Here is a 25,079-nt window from a genome sequence, read left to right as displayed (position 1 = left end):
TCGTCATGAGCTTTTTCTGTTTGGATCCCGGAGCGGTTTTGTGCTCCGGACAAAATGGCATATCTCTGTGCGCATCGTGAATTTCTTCTGGATACTTCAAATCAACCTGGAGTATGTAACCGAAGGCTGAGTCATCGGGAATATCGAAGGGAAAGTTGACGGCGGCGTCAATGTCGCACTATTCGAAATCACCGAGTGGAAGTGGCTCGGTCATACTCCAGCCGTAAAGGTTATTGACCTCGAAATACATCAAATATTTGTCATCTTTCTGTGGATCGTAGTCGTCGTCATCGTCGTCATCGTCGTCGCCCATGTATGGATTGTTCGCGGCAACGTACTTGTTGCAACACTGGCTAATTCCACCGCGAATGCCGCGCTCGACAAACATGAGCATGTCGATATCCGTCAAGAGCTCTAACCTTACACCCGTATACTTCAACATAGTGTCCCAACTCAATCCGGGCGTCGTATAGTAGTGGGCCGGATCCAAACGATACGCCGTTCGACACTTGGCTCTGAAATTTTCAAAAACTTCGGCCAACAAGAGAACGTCCGTCTTGAGATACAAATCCGAATAGTTGCCGAGATCGATGATGTCGAACGTTCTCCAAATGTTCTCCTGTAATCTGTACTGTAATCCTCATCGCTGATATCCGAATCGTACAGACTGCTGTAAAAATCTTACTTTCGTGGAAGCGTCGTCGTCTCCTCGAGTTTAGTAAACGACAACACATAGTCATACAGAAATACACCTTTTCTCTTGAGTAGGGCAATCTGTGGCAGTGTGTATCCGTCATCTTGCTGAAAATGTCGCTCTAGAATATCGTTTTTTTTCAAGTACGACGATATTTTGTCGAGCGAAGACGCCATAAATCGAATCGAATATGGCGTCTTCGCTCGACTTCTTCGCTGGCTGAGATTGTGAAAAAAACGGGTATAGTTCGCGATTTTTGATAAGCAATGTTACACGTGATGTGAGCAGCTCCACGATACTGTCCCGTAAAGTGACCATGATCGCGAACTTTTCTGTCTTTTTTTTCTCGACAAAAGGCCTATTACATGTATGACATAGCGTAGCACGAAGAAAGCTAAATGCCTCTTGGAGCGTTGAATTTTCCATAGGCTGCGGGCTTCTGTATAACTCGTGCAGATACTTGGCCAAATCGTGAAGATTACGAACGAACCACTTGGCCGGACCAACGTCATCGACGGTTTTCTGTCTGTAGCTTCGATAACGCAAAACAGAGTCATCGTAGCTACACTTGACGAAAAAGCCAACGCTGTACGGTTTGTGATGTTGATAGATCCGCTCATCGTTGGACACCGCTTTCAAGAGACTCTTAAAATCGGCATACACGACGAACGGTACCGCGCACTCATTTTTAAAGTTTTCAAATTGTAAATATTTATTCTTGCCACTGGACAGCACAATTTTACACATATTCACATTTTTACAATCGATCTCGTGCGTTTTCAGTCTTTCTTCAGTTAGAAAATTTTGCAACCAACGATCGCATATGTACGACTTACATTTGCGAAATGATAACTGTCGATAAATCAATCGAGATAAGTCTTTTATCCAAATGTAATGCACTTTGTATGGTATACCGGGACGTTCCATTTGCTGCTGCTGCTGCTGCTGCTATTCGTTCACATCGACATTAACATCGATATAATAATTTTCCACTAGAAGAAGATTCATGTGCCTGTCTTTTTTCTCATCTGTCAAATGTTGCGGCAACACATCGTAGGACCCATTATTCAAATTTAAAAAGTACACTGAAATGGTGTTTTGCTTTTTAAATTTCTTTTGGGTGTACCAGAAATGATAGATCTTTGAAATTATATTTATCTTGATGAGCAGTATAGGCAGTGACACGGCATGCATTCCTTGCGACTGGATGTAACGCCGAAAGGATGGCCCATTTGAAGCATTCGTTATCGTTGTTCGCACGTTCACACAGGCTCTCTTACTTTTAACAGGCTTGGGCAATTCAACGTAAGAACCAGCTCTCATAGGATTGTACTTGCTGATATTTACGGTTAAGTTTAATATAACGCGAAGAGACCAGCCTGAGTCTTGCTCTTGAAATTCTTCCGTGCTCTTACTAATTGGTTGTAAAACGTTTTCGACGAACCACTCGTCTATGTCTGTGGTTAGGTATATCGGCGCCATCTTCGTATTGAAATGCTTCACATCGAGCTTTTCATCGCAATTATTCTTTTCGACTGCATACTCGGCATCCAGTACGGCATTAACTTTTAAAGAACTATGTTTCTTCAAGGTCTCCTTAATTTGAGCATGGAATAATGGTTTGGCATGCCTCAAAAACGCATTCAAATCCGGATGTTTCAGATTGGTTATCACACCAGTCTTTATTCTGCCTTTGAACGCACTATTGATGTCGTTCCAGTTAACTGTTGAGTCTTGAGCTGAATTAACAACAGCCGGTGTAGTGTTAGTAGTAGAAGTAGTAGTGGTAGTAGTAGTACTAGCCGGTTCGAGACCTTCACCAACTACATCCAAAATAACGAGAGGTTCGTATATGGATTGTTCGCTATGCTTGCTCACCACAGGTTCGGCAATCGATGAGGTGGCAATGGGGGGCTGTGCCAACAGCCACTCTTGTATTCGTTTAGCAGATGTAAAACGCTTCTAATCATGCACATAGCTGCCTGCAGCTTCTGTCTGCCAGACACGATCAAGCTAGGCGAACGAGAAAGCTCATCGACTTTGCGCAAAGCCAATGAACCCAGTGTCAATCATCTTTCGATGTCTTCGACACTAACATAACCTGCATTCGCCAGACGATGTGCGCGCAAAAGCAACAAAGCTGTGTTCTTGAAATACTCAGCTATGATGCTAGTTACTCAACTAAGCAGATTTGACAAATCCATAGCGTTATATTCACTATTCGTCCATGCTGATTGGTTGCAAAAAGTATGGAGGGGTGAACGATTGTGTTTGATCGAAAAATTATAGTGGGGCATCAACAAGTGCAAGCTCAGTATAAAAAGACATTTATTCGACTGTATTGACGTAGTCGTCGACGTGGATTCCTCAGTTACTACGATGTGTTTTGTCGTAGACGTACAGGGCTTCAAAACTACCTTAAACGAATTCGTATTCGAGATTGCTGTTTGTCCTCTGGAAGAAGATCCAACTCCATCGGTGCTTCTGTTTAAATCACCTTACCCATGGGAGTGCTTATTAAAAAAAAATCAGTATGAAAACCGGTGGTTAGCGAGAAATTTTCATCGTATTCCGTGGGAGTCTGGCGATTTACCGTATAACGATCTTGGAAAAATAATGAAAAAAACACTTTTGGAGCGACTATTTTTGTCAAAGGTCTTGAAAAAACAAAATGGCTAAGAAATTTGTTGACCAATGCACAGTAAGTTTATATTTGTCGCGTATCATCGTAAAGAGAAAAAATGATATCAATGATTATTTTTTTTACAGAACGACTGTGGTTAACATTGAAGATTTGGGTTGTCCATCACTGAAGAATCTTTCAAACGATAGCATTTCCGTATGCAGTAACTACAACGCGTATCTATAAAATGCACCGTGTGCCTTTAAAAACGCTCTGGCTATCAGTAGATGGATGCTCGCTCGCAAGAGTCGTGATATGTAATTTGATTTTTTATATCTAAATTTGAAAATAAATTAAAAAAAAATTAACGTATCGATCGATCCTAGTTTTCTACTTACTTATTATGTATGTATATATATTGTTATGTATTCTCCTCTGATTCCGAACGAAATACGTTGCTAAGCGATTTTGTTTATTTATTTTGTTCGCTTTGTTTTCAGAGAGAGCATGTTTGGCATTGAGACGATAAACATATAATCGTGGTTATTTCTTTTAAATAAATACATTCTTGTTCTCTTAATAACAAAGTTATTATTATTATTATCTTGTGTGAGTGTACGTGTGAATGTAACATTTTTGGGGGCTCGTCCGGGATATTCGAGATGTCAGGAAAAACGCCGCGCATACCAACGCATGTACCATTCCAGACAAAGACAAGAGCACAAATTACCGCGGAGGAACAAGCCGCTGCAGTTGCTCTTACCAGTGCCGAGATTATTGCTACGGCCGACGTTGTGCTTAACAATGACACCGCTGCTCCTATTGAACATCGACCGGAAAAACAAACAAGACCTACTAAAAATACAGGTACTGTTGCTCGCACTAATACTAAAGTTGCTCATGTCGATTCAGGAGACGACTCGACGGCTGACGGCTCGCGCTCAGGAAGCAATGTCCGGGTAGTGATTGCGGACGTTTTGCCAACGCCGTCGACGGTCGCAGATGCCTCGGGTTTTCTGACCGATGAGTTGCGGGCGGTGACTGAACCCGTCCTTGCGCCTACGGTGACCGATATCCCGTTACCACAAGCTACTCTCCAAGAAGCACTGTTAGCACTCAACGACACAAGGGTTGAACTCGATAAGTACCGAAGACAACTGGAGGTTATGCAAACCGAACGAGAGGCCGAGCGAACATATAGTAGACAATTGGAAGAAAGATTACAACATCGCAGCGTCGACGAACAGAACGTTACGACGGAGCTTCGTCTACGCGATGCTACTGTTGTCGATCATCATCGAACCATTGAGAATCTACAGTCACAACAATGTCTTCTTGAACAACAACTCATCCAGTTCCGTCAACAACTAAACCAGATGAGCTCCTCTTCCTACCTTACTACACAAATTACACCAACAACAAATACAGCGACATTAACAACAAATACAAGTAACACGTGTACACAACAGATAGGGTTAGATAATAGAACAAATAGGGAGGTAAATACACCTATTGCAAACTCAACCAGATCAATTGAAGTAGGGTTAGGCTATAACTTCAAACCTGACACTTATGATGGCACAACCCCTCTATGTGAATACTTAAATCAATTTAATTTAATTGCAAGAGCTAACGGATGGAATGATGAAAAGAAAATGATAGCATTAGCAGCTTCGTTACGTGATAAAGCAAAAGGTGTATTGAGTAGCTTTACCGATATGGAAGTTTTGGATTTAAAATCATTATTGGAGAAACTAGAAGCACGATTCGGTGAACATTTAGAATCGAATAGTTATTTCTTGTTTCAAAATAGAAGACAGAAGATAGGCGAAGATCTTCCAACATTAGCTGCTGATATCGAGAAACTGGCATCGTTAGCTTATCCTGAATGTTCATTAGAGATTCGCGACAAAATTGCTTGTGCTCAATTTATTATAGGTATCTATCATACTGGGATTAGGGAAGTTCTTCAATTAGAGCGTATCACTTCTTTGAAAATAGCTTTAGCTCGCGCTCTAGAAGTAAAATCGATTAAAGAAAGAAACAAGATTCCCGTTTTTCGAAATGCGCGAAATTTTCAAAATAACCCAAGTTCTTCAGAAAATAAATTTCAAAATGAACCAAATAGTATAGATAATAGCAAACAGAGTCAACCATTCGATCCTAGAGAATGGTTGAAGAATATTGAATGCTATCATTGTCATAAAAAAGGTCATACACGCTCTCGATGCCCGGAGCAGGGAAACTAGGGTGTGTCGAACTTTCAGGAGCGGGTTTGACATTTAGTGAACAAGCTCCTTCCAATAATGATTTGTCAAATATGCGCGTTCGTAGAGTTCTTGGAAATTGGAAAACTTTTAGGTTTGAGGGTAGTATAGACAGACAGTCATGCGTTTTTAAATTAGATACAGGCTCAGACGTGACGATCGTCAATCTTCGATTTGTTGATCCTCGTTATCATAAAATTTTCTATGCTGCTCCGAATGTGAGGTACCCCACTGGTGAAGAAGTTCCTATCCAATTCAAAACAATTGTCCGCGTTAATTTGGGTCAGTATTCAATCTTGATGACAGTTTTTGTTGCAGACATTACTGACGACTGTATACTTGGGTGTGATTTTTTGAATAAGACCGGAATTACAGAATCAATAAGTGACATTTTTAAGAGTACTACAGGAATGGTTGTCAGTGATGCTACCGCAGAATGTTGTAGAATGACAGAATATGTTAAGGAAGTACCAGATTTCTTGCTAGACCTCTTCGAAAATAACATTAGTAATTTAGATCCTTCACAAAAGAAGAAATTTGCTCAACTTCTGACTGATTTCCAAGACATTTTTCAAGATGATGATGTTGCGGGAAAATGTAATTTAGTGGAACATAAAATTGAGCTAAGCGATCCTCATCCTATTAAACAACCGGTTCGTCCGGTTCCTTTTCATATCCAAACAGATATTAATCAAATGATTACTGATATGCAAAAACAGGGTATTATCGAAGAATCTTCTAGTTCTTGGTGTTCTCCAGTAGTTTAAAAAAAAAGAAAGGATAAAACTTGGAGATTTTGTGCAGATTTTCGGAAGTTAAATGAAAAAACACTTAAAGATTCACATCCATTACCTAAGATCGACCATATTTTAGATAAATTAGCTGGCAAATCTTGGTTTTCGACTTTAGATCTCAAAAGTGGATATTGGCAGGTGAAAATTCGTCCGGAAGATAGAGAGAAAACAGCCTTCTCAATTGGAAATGGTTTATGGCACTTCATCGTTATGGCTTTTGGTTTATGTAATGCTCCGGCCACTTTTGAAAGGTTAATGGAGAAATTGCTCCGAGATCTTTTAAATGAGATCTGTTTAATTTATCTTCATGATGTTATGGTTATGGTGAAATCATTCGATGAGATGTTAACCAATTTACGCAGAGTTTTTCTGAGGATACGTGACGCCAATTTAAAATTGAATAGAAAAAAATGTGTTTTCTTCCAACACGAGATAGAATACTTAGGACACATTGTTTCAGAAAACGGAAACAAAACTGATCCCAAAAAGATAGAGGCTATGATTACATGGCCTGTCCCTCGGTGTAAAAAACACGTGAAAAGTTTCACTGGATTATGCTCTTATTATAGACGGTTCATTAAAGGATTTTCTTCTATTGCTAAACCTCTGTATCGCTTAACTGAAAAGGGAACCAAATTCAATTGGACAAGTGATTGCCAAAATTCATTTGTGAAATTGAAGGAAGTTTTAACAACTCCACCTATTTTAGCTTTTCCCCGTACCGATTTACCTTTTATTTTAGATACAGATGCTTCGGATCATGGGATATGGGCTGTCTTATCACAAGTTCAGGATGGAGTAGAGAGAGTAATAGGTTATTATAGTCGTGTTCTAACAAAAGCCGAGAGAAATTATTGTGTTACTCGTCGTGAATTATTAGCAGTAGTAGATACAACAAAACATTTTCATTACTATTTATGTGGTAGAGCTTTCTTCATTCGTACCGATCATTCGGCGTTAACATGGTTTCTTTCTTTTAAGGATTTGGATGGTCAATTAGCTAGATGGTTAGGAAAATTAGCTCAATATAATTTCAAAATTTTACACCGCAAAGGTACGTCACATGGTAATGCAGATGGTTGTTCTAGACGACCCTGTAGTAATTCTTCGTGTAGATACTGTTTTAACATAGAATCACAGTATGCACAGGGTGATTGTGTAGGGCGAATTGTCTTCGAAGAAACTCCTCATTTAGTTTGGAAAGATCGTCAATTTCAGGATGATGTCATTCGTACTATTTTAAATAGTAAAAAGAAAGGTAAAAGATTATCATGGCAAGATATTTCTTCTGAAGATGAATACATGAAAATATATACGTCTCAATGGGACTCCTTAGTTATTTTAGATGACATTTTGTATAGAGAATGGATCTCTTCTAATTTAAAATCAAAAGTTCTTCAATTAATAGTACCTAGGAATTATATTAACACGGTTTTAGAAGAGGCTCATGATTCCCCTTCCGGTGGTCATTTTGGTGTTAATAAAACATTACAGAAGATACGGAAAAGATTTTATTGGGCTTTTTGTAAGAAAGATGTTGAAAATTGGTGTAGATCTTGCTCGAAGTGTATAGCAAGAAAGGGACCTTCAGATAAAGGTCACAGTAAGATGAAAATCTACAACGTAGGATTACCTTTCGAAAGGGTTCAAATGGATATTTTAGGCCCTTTTCCGATTTCTTCTTTAGGAAATAAATACCTCTTAGTCGTAACAGATTGTTTTACAAAATGGGTAGAAGTTTTTACACTCTCTAATATGAGAACAAAAACTATCGCCGAGATATTTGTTCGTGAAATTGTATGTAGATACGGAGTTCCTCTTGAAGTTCATACTGACCAGGGTCGTAATTTTGACGCTACACTAATCAAACAAGTATCCCAATTGTTAGGTATACAAAAGACTAGAACAACACCATTACACCCACAATCAGATGGCCAAGTAGAAAGACAGAATAGGACAATACTTGACTACTTAGCTAAATACATATCAGATAATCAAAAAGATTGGGATCGTTGGATTGCTTTGTACCTTTTAGCTTACAGATCTTCTATTCATGCCACAACTGGAGTTAGTCCAGCGGAAATGTACACCGGTTCAGACCTGAGACTTCCCTTAGACTTGATGCGCGGACGTCTTCCTGAAGTAGAGACTCCTCATATACGAGAAAACTATATACACAAACTCAAAAACAACATCGACAAAATACATAATTTTGCAAGAACACACATCAAGATTACATCACAACGATCGAAGAATTATTACGATAGGACAGCTCGACACATAAATTTCACAAACAACCAAAAAGTATGGTTTTTCAACCCTCGACGGCTCAAAGGAAGTACACCAAAACTCCAGAGTAATTGGGAAGGTCCTTTTACAATTATCAAGAAGATCAATGATGTAGTCTTCTGTATCCAGAAGACTCCACGACATAAAAAAAAGATTGTCCACATTGACCGATTAGCGACATACCACGATAGGTAGATTCTTCTGCTCCGCTCACGGTTTTTGAGTCGTGGTTTTCCCGTGAGCTGTAGAGCGAATGCTGGAGCAGGGATGAAGTTGCGGTACCACGATCAGTTTATTCCCCACTTCTATCCAAGAATTACCTAAACATAGATGTTCACCGATGATACCCTGATGTTACCTGGATTTGATGATTCTATGTTTTAAGAGACGGGTCCTGTGACCAGATACGTCAAGGATTAACCTGCTTAAAAATAGAAGATTTTTAAGATTTCACGATTTCGAGTTATTGATACACTGATTTCAAGAATGAAAATGGATCATCTTTTCAAGAGACGGGTCCTTTGGCCGGGTGAGTCAAGGATCAACCCGCTTGAAGAGGACGGTTTTTTCTTTCACTTGTAAGATTGTCGGGCCGACAATCTAAAAGAGGGGGAATAATGTTATGTATTCTCCTCTGATTCCGAAAGAAATACGTTGCTAAGCGATTTTGTTTATTTATTTTGTTCGCTTTGTTTTCAGAGAGAGCATGTTTGACATTGAGACGATAAACATATTTATTTATTTATGTCCAGAGTAAATATACATTAATAATAATTAATGATATACAAATACATTACATTACATGTAATCCAGCAGAGGAATTTCTTCCTGTACGCTGGTCTGGCATGTTTAATAAACTAAAACTAATACTTAAAACTAATTAATAATTTGTATAAAGATATTCCTAATTTGTTGTTCTAATCCCATGTTCTGTTTAGCATCTGTCTAGCTGTAGTGAAATATCCTGGTGTTGCATTCTTGGTTCTTCTGTAGATGACACGTTCTGTGCTTGTTAATCTTGCTGGACATGTTAGTCCTATTGCGCAAGTTTCTCTATAGTGTGGAAAAATTTCTTTGTGTTGTTTGCTCGAGACACATTTGCAAGTTGAGATGAACACTATGTCATCGACAATTACAATGTCTAGGTATTGAGGTTGATATTTTAGAGGTGATGCTGAGTTCCTGAAAATTTGTGTTCCTTGAATACCTCTGTCAAAGTTTAACAGGGCTTTATTGTTGCCTAGATAGTTTATGTCTCCATAGGTCATTCTGATACAATTTGGTTGTTCTATCAGTTTTCCAGGGGCTGGCATCGGTTTTCTTGACAGTGCTCTATAGTTATTTTCATATGCCATCTCATCAATGGCATCGAAAACTGTTTCTATGGACATTTTGTTATTACTGTTTATGTTATGTTCTTCGAGTCTGGACTTGGTAAATTTTATTCTGTTAATTTGTGTAGCTGTCGTTGTTTTCATATTATTCAAGAGGCTGTTAGCTAGCTTTGTGATCCTGTTGATGTCTTGTGTTGATCCTTTCAGCATTTTTTCATAGTTATACTGAGTGATTCTTTTGTGTGATCTTATATGAGATAAATTGCAATTGTTATTTGCACAAATAAATGTTCTAATATCTAGTATTAATTTGTTATGGTCTACTGCATCCTCATGGACTTCCGATGTCGGATACAGAGTACCATAGAGATCAATTAATTGTTTTATATTTTTGCAGTTTAATCTATTTGCCATATTGGGTTTCCTTTGATCCATTTTTTAAGTTTGTTTTTCCTTGTTGTCGTGTTGCTAATTGTTTTTAAGTCATTAGGTAGTTTATTGTATAACATAATTGCTCTTACATAACTGTTTTTTATGCTGATAGTTAGTGTTCTTTTTGGGTGTTGGATTGAGGCGAATCTTGTTTTTCTTTCTTTTCCAATATATTTGTCCTTAAAAGTATCGTAGTGGAATAATAGAGATTCCAACGAAAAGCATTGATCTAAGTTAATATAATCGTGGTTATTTCTTTTAAATAAATACATTCTTGTTCTCTTAATAACAAAGTTATTATTATTATTATCTTGTGTGAGTGTACGTGTGAATGTAACAATATATATATTTTAGAAATGTGTATTATTATTAATATTATATATGAGAAACAAAAAAAATCATGTTTCTAAAAATATTACATTAAAAGAGAAAAAAAGTACACAAATATTTTTTAAAAATAATAGGAACTTTATTCAAACTAAACAAGAACAAATTTACGCAAAATAAGCATGAACGCGGTTAGTAATAGTTTGACGACATATTGGACAATCGTCAATTCTTGATGCACATTCCATGCATACAGTGATATGTCCACAAGGTAAAAATAGTACAGCGACCCTAGCATCCAAACATATCTTACATCTGGTAATTTCAAGTTGACGCAAAATATTGCCTATATCTCGCTGCGACTTTTCAACCCTTTCGCGAATTTTATTCATTTTTTCATTTTGTTCATCTATACTCTTCTTATAACCGCGTACAAATTCTTCGCAAACAGATACCATACCAACAGTTGCATTTGATATGGAATTGACTCAACGGTCTATGCGAGTGACGTCATTTAAAACTGTCGCATATACGCACAGATTTTAGAGACTTTTTTTTATTGTTGTTGTTTTTTTATAACGATAGTTCAATTATTTTAATTAAGAATAAATTACCTGTCCTTTCTGTTTAATCCAATTTAATTGTTGACAATTTACACTGCCCGTCAATCACTTTTGCCATGCTTACCTCAAAATTAGGCAAACTTGATAGTTTTGTATCTCGGTCAGATATCATCGTATCTTTTTCATTAGCAAAATCTAAAATTTCTCTATTTAAATACTCTGTTCCATTATCACATCTTACCTTTTTTATACATTTGCCGAATTGGCTTTGAACTAACATTACAGACTGTTTAAAACAATCAGCTTTAGCATCTTTGCTTTTTATACAATATATCATAGTACTTTTACTGTATTCGTCTATAAAGCTTACAAAATATTTTTCTCCACCATAACCTATCATATCACATGGCATAACATTAAAATCCGCGTGTACTAAATCAAAAATTTCCTTTGCATGATCACGTTTATTTTGAAATGGTAAATTTGTCATTTTACTTTGTAGGCAATTTGAGCAATTCATGTATTCTTTTTCTAATTTTTCTGGTAAACCATTAACTAATTTTTCATCTACTAATTTATTCAGATATTTAAAATTTATGTGACCTAAGGCTCTATGCCATTTTTCCTTTTCAGTAATTTTTGTCATGTTACAATCAATATTTTCATTTTCATTTATATATTTACAAAAACTTCTCATATGATATAAGCCATCAATTTTTTTTTGCCACTGCAATTAATTTTCTACTTTTGTTATAAACTTTTGCATAATCATTCCTCGATACAATAGTATTATTATCAGTTATTTTCGAATAACTTAACAGATTTCGTTTCATACCTTGTACATAAAATACATTTTCTAAAATAATTTCCGTTATACCAAAACGCGTTCTAAAGCTATTTTTTACATTTCCAATTTTAGTCGCTTTTAACATTTTATCGTCGGGTAAAATTACATTAACAGGATTAGTTACATTTTCGCTATTATACAAGTATTTTTCATCATTCACTATATGGTGCGTACACCCACTATCTAGTAACCATTGAATTAAATTAGGATTTTCATTCTCACTATCACTCAATTGATTTACTTTCACTTTCACAATTTGTGTTGACCAAGTTTCAGCCGGTGCTCGTTGCTCGCTATTACCTTGCTGGTTGTAGGATCCTTGTCCTCTGCCATAACCTTTCCCTCTGTTGTAGACTCTGCCGTAGCCTCTGCCTCTTGATAATCCTCGGTTGCCTCTCGATGAATTTTCTCCTCGTCCTTGATTCTGCGATGATTGCCAACAATCCTTAATGAAATGTCCAACTTTTCCACACTTGTGACATGCTTCTTTTGTTTTAACGTTAAAAGTACTTGCGTTTGCTCTATTCTCATTTCTCTTCAAACTTTTTTCTTGAATTTTTGTTTTTACTAAATCAAACGTTCTATCCTTTTCTGGAACCAAATCAATAGTCTCCTATGTAGCTATATTCTTGAGGTAATGCCCTTATTAAATATCTCATCTTTTCTTCACCAGATAAAGTTGCTCCTGCTTTTGTCAACTCATTACATGCTCTTTCAAAATCTATAAAGAATTCATCCACATCAGTATAATTTTTCAATCTAATTTCTTCTAGCTTGTTTCTATTCAATATTTGTAAAGTAGTTGACGTGTTCGTGTACATTTTTTTAAGCTTCTCCATCATTTCAAGTGCTGTTTTACACTTTTTGATATATTCTATTTGTTTATCTGACACTGCACTAATCAAAATTGCTTTTGCTTTCAAATCTAACTTTTTCCAATCTTTTTCATCTTCTTTATTTTCTCCTGTCGTTAATCTTTCTCTTAGTGTAGGTTCTAAGCACTCTTTATACTCCAAAATATTATCAATGCGAAATTTCCAATTTTCGAATTTTAATCCATCAAACACAGGGATTGATACATCATCCACTTTTGTATATGTATCCATTTTCTTTCTATTTTGTGTATTATTATAAATTTCACTTTTCAAAATCAACACTTTTTTTAAATTTTTTAGAAAGACTTTTCTTATGTAATTTCTTCCTTTAACACTTAATTTTTCACTTGTATTGTCTTCTTTATTTTTAACTAAGTTTTCACTTTCTTCGTTTTCTCCTTTTATTTTATTTAACAAACTCTTAATAATCATAGACATTTACTTTTCATGTCAAACATGTGCTCTTCTCATTCAACTAGTGCTTAACCTCAAAAACTCGCCATGCGGTCTTATAACCATGCTGTGCTTATACATGTGCAACTTTTCAATCTGCCTGCATCGAGCTTAAAATTTACCATTCACTTATTTCACTATGTTTTTCACTTTTATGACCTTTAATAACTCGAAAATAAATTAAAGAGCCAAGAGCATGTTTTTTTTTTTATTTCATTTTTACAAGCACTTTTCCCATTTATTTAACCACGCTCTGCTACCACGTTGATATGGTGAGTAAAATAAGTAGCAAGTCTTGCATTAATAATCATTAAATATTTATTAGAAGAAAGAAAGTTATTAAATATTATAAACTTATAAAGCATTTCGGAGCACACATTGCTTATACTCTCTATCAGTAGCGCTACGCAAAAAGGTACATACTTCACACACACTTGCGCACGCACACACACATTCCATAATGGTGCATTCTCACTTACTATACAGTCGACGTTACATATAAACGAATCTTATTTCTCAACACACAGTTAGACTTTCAATACTTGCAGAAAGTATAAATCAAAATGGAAAGTGGAACTATGGTAGTTATTCCGATGCTTATGGAAGTTGGAGTTCAGTAGTGATCGAAGCTAATATAAGAGTAACTTTGCAAGAATATATCGCTACTGTCGACTTATATAACAATCAAATAATATTACGTAGTGGGGTTAGATGTAATTTAGGTAATGAACATTTTATTGATTCTGAAGGAGGATATACCTTTTGGGAAAGTATACCTAAAGATGTATGTAAATTTAATCAGTATTACATATTGTATGAAGGTATAGCTAACCAGATTGAAGGTGAAATTGAACAAACTTTATATACATTAGTAACATAAGACATCGCGTTCGCATTAATATCCAAATGCAAACGTAATCTATCTGGTTATGAAATTATAGTTACCGAACATCCAAAATTATTTGTCTATGTTTTCGAAAATAATGCATTTTTCCTTAGTCACAAAATATCGTTGAATAACCTGGATATATTTGCGTATGTAAATTCAAAATTTGTATATGTAGAAGTAGATAAACCAGAAGGGCCTCAACTCAGAGGGTTATCAGCTCACTGAGTTGAAGCGTGTGAGTTGAGGTGTGTGCATGTTCAACTCAGCACTGTCACCTCACCTCCCCCTCCCCCTTACTAAGCGGCCCGTGCATTGTCGACTCAGCTCCCCCTTCCTCCTACTGTGTTATACCGGTGCGTTCTACGCACTCCCCCCTCCCGTACTGAGTTGATCTGATGGCGTGCGTTCTCCCCCCTCCCCCTGCTCTACTGTGCTGCGCTGTGCGTTCTACGCACTCCCCCCTCTCCTACACTATGATGCCCGTGCGTTCTACGCACCCCCCCCCTAAAAAATATACTAAATGAAAATAGTACAATCCCGACAGTTAATTAATATCGTCGATTAATATAAATTTAAAAACAGCACTTTTCAGTGCTAAATTTCAATTGTAGACAAACTATTTGTTCAAAATAACTAACTAATACAAAAGAAAATAAAACGCCTTTTGAAATATTGTTTAAAAGAAAACCAAGTGTAACACATTTAAAAATTTATGGTAGCAAGGTATTTGTTAGAACACCAGAAGTGTTAAGAAAAGGTAAATGGGATAATAAATCAAAGATAGGAACATTGGTAGGATATAATAGTAATAGCCATAGAATTTTGTTAGAAGGGAAAATAATAAATGCTAGACATGTTAAATTTATTGAGAATGAAAAAGAATTAATTTGTAATGGTGAGAGTGACGATAATAATAATAAACGTGAAAATGTTGAAATAAGCCTAAAGTTGAATAATGATGTTAAACCTGATGATAAAGATATTGAACAAAATGATAATGATAAAAATGAAAATTCTAACTTATCGTCTACATTAACTTTCGAGTCATGTAGAGATAACAGTAGTCAAAATATTGATAATAATTATGAAAATTTAAATGAAAATAATGAAAATGATGATAATTTAAAATTACCTAGAAAATCTCAACGAAAAAAAAGTCCTGTTAATAAATATGGTAATCCGACAGCACACTCAATTTATGTAAATTTTGTTAATGGTTTTGTACCGAGTACTTATGAGGAAGCAATAAGTTATGAGGAAAATGATTATTGGATAAATTCTATGAATAATGAAATGAATAGTATAAATACAAATGAAACCTGGATACTCATAGATAGAGTAGAGGGAAAACCTATAATTGATGTAAAATGGGTATATGCGAGAAAAGCTAATGGTAGATATAAAGCTAGATTAGTAGCGAAAGGTTTTCAACAAAAAAATGTAATTGATGATATTTATGCACCAGTTGCAAGTACACAAGCTTTAAAATTTTTATTATCATTTGCTTGTCAAAATGGGTTAATAATTGAAATAGTAGATGTTGATTCAGCCTTTTTATATGGCAACATTATAGCAGAAGTTTATGTAAATCAACCCAAAGGCTATGATGATGGCACGAATAGAGTATGTAAACTTGTAAAATCAATGTATGGATTAAGTGACAGCCCTAGAGATTGGTATAAATGTTTTGATAATTATGTTCAAAAAATAGGTTTTAAAAAAAGTAATATCGAATTATGTTTATATAAACATGGAGAAGGAGATGATGCTGTATACTTATTGAACTATGTAGATGATATTTTGCTCTGTAGTAAAAGGAAAAAGAAACTAGAAATAATCAAAAGAATCTTAGCTAAAAAATTTAAAATAAAAGATTTAGGTGAAATGAAAGAATATCTTGGAATAAATATTGAGTATGACTATAATAAAAATAAAATGAAGTTAAACCAAACAAAATATATAGAGGCATTAGCTGAAAAATATGATATAGCAAACAGTAAATTATATAATACACCAATGGAATCTAAGTTAAAACTTGAAAAGTCAAAGATAGATGATGATGAAAACATTTTGTATAGAAATTTATTAGGAGCATTATTATACATTAGTGCAAATACAAGACCCGATATTAGCTATAGCGTAAACTATTTAAGCCGATTCCAAAATTGTTATGACAAAACTCATTTCAAGTATGCGCAAAGAATATTAAAATACTTGTATTTAACAAAAGACTTATCTTTAAATTATGAGAAAAATACAACGTGTGAAACTTTAGAATGTTACGTAGATGCAGATTGGGCTGACGATAATATCGATAGGAGATCTACTAGCGGTTATTTAATTAAATTATACGGAAATGTTATTTATTGGAAATCGCGAAAACAGAAATCTGTAACTAAAGCATCAACGTACGCAGAATATGTCAAACCGAAAAAAAAATTATTGTAGTATTCTACGTGAAAAAACAAACATTTTTTCTCCTATAAAATTTTTTTCGATTGTTACAATTTAACGGAGATAAAAAATGTTGAAAAAAACTGTCACTTCCAGGAAAAAATGCCCGTGCGCGCGTCATATTTGACGAAAATAAATTTTTGATGTATGATTCAGATTGGGCTTGGTAATAGCTAAAATATGGTGTACTTCAAATTTTCGTACGATTTTTTTTCCAAAATTGGCTAATTGTCAAAAATGATAAAAAAATTTCAGAATTTTCAATTTTGCATAATTGTTGCAAAATTTAAAAAAACAATCGATGGCAACCGTGAGTCATATCATTTGAAAGCTCTCCGAAAGACCTTTCAAACGCACCCACGCGCGTCTCTGTACGTTAATTTCTACCAGAGATATAAAACTTTGAAGTTAGTCTGATTTTGCCCGTGGGGGGGTAAAAGTGGCTGACCGGCACTGTAGTTCTGTAATCAGAATATATTTCATTATATGTTCCTTTTATTTGAGTGTCAAAGAGGATGTATTATTATCATTATTGTGATCATATTTTTATTATATATATAATATATTTTTATTTATGTTTCTTTGGTTGGTTTGTTAATATGTGAAATTTGGAGTCTATTTAAATGAACTACCTTTGTGGCCTACTTCTTCGCCGGATCTCACGTCACCCGACTTTTTCTTGTGGGGGTACGTGAAAAATGTTGTTTTTGCACAACGGCCAACCTCGAGGGAGGATATGATGGAACGAATCCGTACAGCTTGCGCAGCCATTCCTCGAGAAACATTGCTCAGGACTGTGGACAGTTTAGAAAGACGTGTACGCATGTGTCTTCAAGCCAACGGAGAAAACTTTGAACAATTTATCCGTGGTTAACCGTAGCCATTGTGAGAGGCAAGAGGACTCACGATAATCTAGCACCCCAACGCGAGAGGCAAGGGGACTCACGATAATCTGGCACCCCGACGTGAGAGGCAAGGGGACTCACGATAATCTAGCACCCCAACGCGAGAGGCAAGGGGACTCACGATAATCTGGCACCCCGACGTGAGAGGCAAGGGGACTCACGATAATCTAGCACCCCGACGTGAGAGGCAAGGGGGCTCACGATAAACAGAACTTACTACGTCCACGTCGTTGTTTCCGGGTAATGCTAAAAGTAAGATAAAAGTACTTTTGTTTTACTTTCCTTGTATTACAAAAAGCCACTCATGTCTGAAGAAGAATCAGCAATCAAACAAAGATTCCTAAACTGACCTTGATATGACCTTCTTAAGATTAGGTTAAAAAACTAAGAAATCTCTATCATTATGTAAGAAGTAACATTCTTTTAGGACCTAATATCATAAAACAGGAACTGCAGTCAAAAAAATGGTTTACCAATCAAAAAATGCGTTATAACCTTCAAATAACCTTGAAAATTGATGCCAAGGTCAAGCTAATCAAAGTAATTAACACCCTTAGAATTTATTGATCTTTCACAAGCATTATGAACGGTAATATTACCAAGAAAACCACGTCATTTTATAAAAAGTACGAATAATAGTTTTTTCAGACATTTGACCTTCATTTTTGACCTTTCCAAGGTCACAAAAAAAATTTTTGCATAAGACAATTTTGATTTAAAATTTTCCGCTCTTTCCAAACCCGCACTCAAAAATAGGGGTTCCCATTTGAAAAAACCATCTTGACCTTGAAATGACCTTCAAAATTAACTTCAAGGTCAAAACTAATGGTACCGTCAAATGGCCCCCTTTGTCTTGACCAACTTTTGTCTGAAACATTTTTTTGCAGATGTCGTGGTTTAGAAGCAATTCGGGTCCATAGATTAAAATGGGTCACCCTGTATGTATACAACGTATCGCTCTCACGAAGAGGATTACTCGAAGATATTCGAGCTAGTCGACCAAATACGACTACATACGGCGTATGCTTGATACATTCTTGTACACAGGTATTGTAATTCAGGATAGCTAAATTGAGCCAATCATCCCAATCATAGTTAATGTCGGTGTATTGTTTTTAGTATTCAATAAGTGCGTGATGGGATCTCTCAAGGAAGCCGTTGGATTGAGGCATGAATGCTGTAGTTTTTAATTTTTTTATTGTAAATTGCTTAGAAACACGCGTCATTAGCGAACTTAAAAAGTTTTTGCCTTGATCAGTAAGTACAGCTTTTGGGCATGCAAAAATGCAAATGAATTTCTTGATAAAAACGTCAGCTATGGGAAATAATAAGGTGTCTGGTAATGGGACAGTCAGGCAAAATTTACTGAATTGATCTTGCAAGGATAAAAGGCATTCATTTCCTTTTATGGTTCTTGTTAGAGGACCCACAATATCCATTGCAATTTTATCGAATACCGTAGCACATGTGTCAGTTATTATCATCGGGTATTTGGTTTGTAAACGCGTTAATTTCTTTAGCTGGCATTCAAGATATTGTTGAATACGTCTCTGAATATCATCTTTCAAATTTTCCTAATAGTATTCTTGTCTGATTCGGTAAAAGGTCTTTGAAACGCCACGATGTCCTCCAATTGGGGATTTATGGAATTCATAAAAGATCGCGTCTCGTTGTTCTAAGGGTACATACGCTAACTCATCCGTACAAATGATTACTTTTATTCTAATATTTCTAAAGACACTATCTAATAAATTTAGTGTTTCTGGCCAGCTTACATTTTCTATGTGTTTACTTTGAGCAAAACAAATTTCAATTTGATTATTATTAATTAACAAGTCTCTTAATATTTTTAAAGTACTATGTACATAAGTTTTAACATAAGAAAGGGATTCTGGATGGTCTCCTCGTATACAAAGTCCAAATTGATAATAGTTCTTTTTCTTATTGTCCTTCGAAACTTTGCCTACTCGCAATATTTCTTTACTATTAATCTTTTTGTTTTCCATTAGTTTTCGCACACATCGTCACAAGGCTGTCCATTGCTGCTTATAAAGTAAGTAACATTTTCGTTTCGAACATATAAAGCTTCTTTGATTTTAACTATATTAGTGGGGTTGTTATTTTGGTCTTCGAATTCGTCCGAACTACTGTTTATCGTCTCTTCCTCAGAATCATTTCCTTGTACGAGGGTGGTTCGATAAGTACTTAGCCTCACCGCCCGATGGCGCCACTCTCGCAAAAGAAATATTCTATCACGTAGTACAACCTTCTCGATGGTTACTGTCAAGATTTCAGCCGGATCGGAGTTGTAGTTTATTTTTGAGAACGTGTGAAAGCAAGTGTGTCCGTTGATTTTTGAAAAATGGAAAAAGATGTCATGCGAACTAATAATAAAATAATATAGTTATCTCCTGTAGCTAAGAACATATGTTATACACGCGTATTCGACCATGCACCTTTGGCAGGACTAATCAAGACCAAGTCACCCGAAATCGGATCGAGGATATTTAAACTACTTCTTAAAATAGCTGACTTTCAGCCAATGGTTGAATATAAAAAGGGTAGATTAAATACTAACGCCGACGCACTTAGCCGAGCATCTTGCACTGAAACTCTTTGCAGCATTGTATGGACGCGAGACAGTTACCCTGCTCTCACTATCACAAAGGACAAATGGCAATCGACGCCAGCAACAAAATTATTGAAGGAGTCGACCGAAAAGGGGACTAAAGCGTTAGAATTTAGTGAAGATTTTACCCTACAGGAAGTTAAGTCACCTAAGAATGGTAGCAACATCAAACGGCATTAATCGGCTCTACATAAAAAGGAAACATCGTTATGAAAAACCAGTTGATGCAAACAAAACTATCAAGTCTGCTCCCCTAGCTGACCCGGATATAGCTAGTGAGCAACCTAAAACTACGGCAAGACCATTATCGCCAATAACGAACGATGTTGAAGATTCAGATCTGCCTTTAAAACAACGACTACCTCGCCAACGACGAAGGCCAAAAGTAAAGTCGCAAGTTATTATGAATAATAAATGTAAAGGAGACGTAATTTTGGAACCTTCTGAAGAGCTTATAACTAATCTACTGCCCGTAGTAATAGACATTCTTAATAAACTCAAAGCTGATGAAATTCTAGAATTCAGAAATTCGATCACAGTACATCTCAAAAATTAATTCAGAAATTTGCTGAAATGGCCGGGAAAATGAGGCGGCCAACTCTCTACATTAAAAGCACAGAGCAGCAACACGTAAATAATGAAGCTACACAAAAAACACTACTAGGTAGGGCACACGGTGAAACACACTGGAAGCAAGATAAAATGACAATTGAACTTAGAAAATACTGTTGGGAAACAAAAACAGAGGATATAAGAAATTGGATCGATTCGTGTGAACACTGTCGTAACGAGGAGATAAAGAAACGATTCCGAGCGCCAGGCACACTCATTGAAGCACCCTCAGATATCAACGAAATCTGGTACATAGACCATGCGCAACCAAAGAAATATTTATATTTATTTGTAATCGAAGCACTATCAAGATATGTAAAGGTCATAATTCTAAATAGTTTCGATGAAACCACAGATGCCCTTAAAAACCTATTCTGTGAATTGGGGACGCCTAAAAAAATAATATCCGATAACGGCTCAACATTTCATTCAAAGTCATTTCAAAAGCTATTAGAACAATATGGAGTAAGCCACTATCCAGTTACGCCTCTACACCCTCAATCGAATGGAATTTGCGAGAGAGTTATTGGCACACTCAAAAATAAAGTTACTCGAGCGCTAGAAAACACCCGATCACATATACCTACAGTAATGAGCTACAACAATACAATACACCCAAGCACAGGATTTTCACCTTACGAACTCTTTTATGCCCGTGCACCACGTGAAATGATAACCGGTCCTCTGCTACGAGATATTATCGAAGGGAAATTCCACAAAGCCAATCGAGATAAAATCACCGCAAAAGTAAAGATCGATAAAAGTAAACAGAGAAATAAAAAATTAGTGGACTCACGACAAGCATTAAAATTTAAACCAGAATTACAGCAACAAGTGATGTTCAAGTTAGGGAACGAATATCAAGGGCCGGGAACAATACTTACAATAAATCGAAATGCTAATACCAGACAGATATTATATAATAATGCTTTATTTAGACGACATTTCAATCAATTAAAGCCATTGCCTGACGTTTTTATTTCAAATGAGGGAACTCTTAGTGCTACTCAACATATTCATTAATGTACAAGGAAAAATCAGTATAACACATCAATCTGTACCATTGCTGAGACAGAATTTCGGCACTGCTTTTCTTTACGAAGATACTTGGACCATAGTCAATCATATTAACTTGACTGTACTGCTACTTAACGGAAGAGAAATTGAACAGCATTTAGATCTCATAACTACCACGTGTAGTGGCCACAAGTGTCAAGCTAAAGATTTCATTGCACACCAGAAACGCCGATTACGCAGTCTAACGCAGAAGTTATCGCTTTTTCAGCCACACCCTGTAGAAGCCAAAAACAGAAAAAAAAGAGGCTTATTTAACTTTGTCGGATCAGTCAACAAATTTCTTTTTGGTACAATGGACGCAAATGACGCAGAGTACTATAATCAAGAAATCGACAAACTATATAACCATACAGGGAAAGCCCTGCTAGCAGTCAGAAATCAAACAATATTTATGCAGGATACTTTTAATGAATTTTCAAAAGAATTTCATACATTCAAGAATAACGAGCAGGAATTCTTAAATTGGAGTAGGAAAATGAAATCTGTATTTACAGACTATCAGGCAAACACAATGATACATCTATCACTTGAAGAAATCGACGTAGCGATTGAAGATTACGATAATTATATTACAGAGTTATTTACGGCTATAAACATTGCTCGAAACGGCTTATTATCACCAGCACTTATGAAGCCAGAAACACTCATACAAGGTCTACGTGAAGCATATGAACAAAATGTATATATCGACATACTTTTACCACCTCACATAAATAATTATTTCTCTATTATACAGTCCATGACATTTTCATCATACATATCCAAAGCAGGACTTACAATAGTTACTAAATACCCCATTGCACATGCAGATCCTTATGAAATTCTAAAGTTACGAGCACTACCTTTTGAAAGTCGCTTAAACGTACTTGGATTGTTCGATGTAACACAGCAATACATACTCGTATCAAAGGATAACACTAAATACACGACTATTGATGACGTTAACACATGCTCACGCAATGATCAAGGAAGACTATGCCCAATTCAGTTCTTTCCAAAACGCCTGCAGTCACTAGATAATTGTGAAAGACTTCTCTTTGACGATGTAACGAAATGCCCGCCAAAGTACTTTGCATTATCGCAACCCTTCATACAAAGATTAAACAACACCAGCTTTTACATACTACCTACCGCTGTGATGCAGTTTAGTCTCTTCTGTCGTTCTTATATAAAGGATTTACAAATAGAGCAACCAACTGTTGTACAACTATCTGACGGATGTTTTCTTACTAATGTTGATTACAGACTCGAAATCACACATGACGTACGTACTCACACTGAAAGCTACCCAAAAATAGACATTCCATCACTTCCACAAAATACCTCATCCGTGATTCCTACATTAACCTTACAAACGCACCACTTAGAGAATTTACACACAAAAGCGTCAAATTTAAAACAAATCGAGGAGGAGCTTGAATTATTATCAAAGGAACAACGTCATCACTCCTATATCGCTACCGCCGTAGATTACCTGCACTACGCTGGATACATTGCGCTCGCACTTATAGCAATTTATATTAGTTATAAGATAGGGTTGTTTAGTGCCATAGCTGTATTTTTACGATATATTTTTAGACGTCTTACAGGACATTGTTGTTGTCATAATCGTGCATCCACTTCAGATATAGTTACCTACACTCGTTGCTCTAACGTTAAAGCTGTTGTCGATCCGATTAATAATGATGTTGTCTGTAACTCTTTTATGTTGCACAAAGTGCCACCACAGGTTGCGAACATATTGTGAGATTCTTGAGGACAAGAATCAGCTTAAGGAAGGGATTGTCATGCGAACTAATAATAAAATAATATAGTTATCTCCTGTAGCTAAGAACATATGTTATACACGCGTATTCGTTGCATACGCGGGCCGACTGAAGTAGAAGACATAAGAAAGGCCGAAACAAACAAACTGTACGCGGTAAATACATGATAGACCAGAAATGAAATAGAACATAGACAGCTGCAAACCTAAATAAACAATTGAGCGATATGACTCTCTCGGTTTCCAGGATATACTTATTCCTGAAGGAAGTGGTAGGGACTTATCTCAAGTTTGTGAGCCCCCGAGAGGGACAAGCGCAGGCAGTCCTGTACACGATCTCGCCTTGTAAAGACATCTCTCTGGAGCTCTGTCACTTTATAATAAAAGTATTATTATATAACTGCCGACTTCGACGCCTAGATTCCTGCAAGTACCCACACGCGCCTTATAACTCGACTATCGCTACCGCAGCGTGTAAAACTTGCCGTGACATTCATCAAAATTGGATGACAAAGAGCAGTATCGGTCGGTGATTCGATTCTTGTTTTTGGAAGGGAAATCGCATAGCGAAATCAAAAAGCGCTTGGATGCTGTGTATGGTGACTCTTCTCCTTCGATGGCGACCGTCAAAAATTGGTTTAATGAGTTTCAACGTGGTCGCACGTCGATTTTTGAAGAGCCACGTCCAGGTGCTCCGAAAACGGCTACCACGGAGGATAACGTGACAAAAATTCACGATCTCGTATTGGCAGATCGAGAATTAAAGGTGGGCGAGATAGCTAAGATCGTAGGGATCTCAAAAGACCGCGTGGGTCATGTCCTGCATGAAATTTTGGGCATGAGAAAGCTGTCGGCGCGATGGATGCCGCATTTGCTCACTCCGGACAACAAGCGCAACCGTGAGATAACTTCAGAGCAATGTCTGACGCTGTTTAAGCGCAATCCGAAGGAGTTTCTGCGTTGTTTCGTGACAGTCGACGAAACATGGATCCACTGGTATACACCAGAGACCAAGGAACAGTCAAAACAGTAGACTTTACCCGGCGAAAGTGCTCCGAAGAAGGCGAAGACTGCCTCATCGGCCGGAAAGGTGATGGCCACCGTTTTCTGGGATTCACAAGGTGTGATCTACATGGACTACCTGGAAAGGGGAAAAACGGTCACAGGGCTGTACTATGCCGAATTATTGGGAAAAAAATTATTGCAGAAAAAACGGCCCCATTTGGCGAAGAAAAAAGTGCTCTTCCACT

The 25,079-nt window shown here is 36.5% G+C and overlaps 1 protein-coding gene across 1 annotated transcript; it reads left to right on the top strand.

Annotated features, from left to right (window-relative positions):
- The first annotated feature begins 20,960 nt into the window (after nt 1-20,960).
- LOC131665454 (uncharacterized protein K02A2.6-like) lies at nt 20,961-22,010 on the top strand. The gene has a single exon (XM_058937336.1). It carries the CDS (start codon nt 20,961-20,963, stop codon nt 22,008-22,010), a length of 1,050 nt encoding a protein of 349 aa, XP_058793319.1.
- Nucleotides 22,011-25,079: the final 3,069 nt, after the last annotated feature.

This window comes from Phymastichus coffea, unplaced genomic scaffold, assembly GCF_024137745.1.
Source record: "Phymastichus coffea isolate CEN01 unplaced genomic scaffold, Cenicafe_Pcof_1.1 PCOF00051, whole genome shotgun sequence".
NCBI classification, from domain to species: domain Eukaryota; kingdom Metazoa; phylum Arthropoda; class Insecta; order Hymenoptera; family Eulophidae; genus Phymastichus; species Phymastichus coffea.
This window is presented reverse-complemented; position numbering and strand designations above follow the sequence as displayed.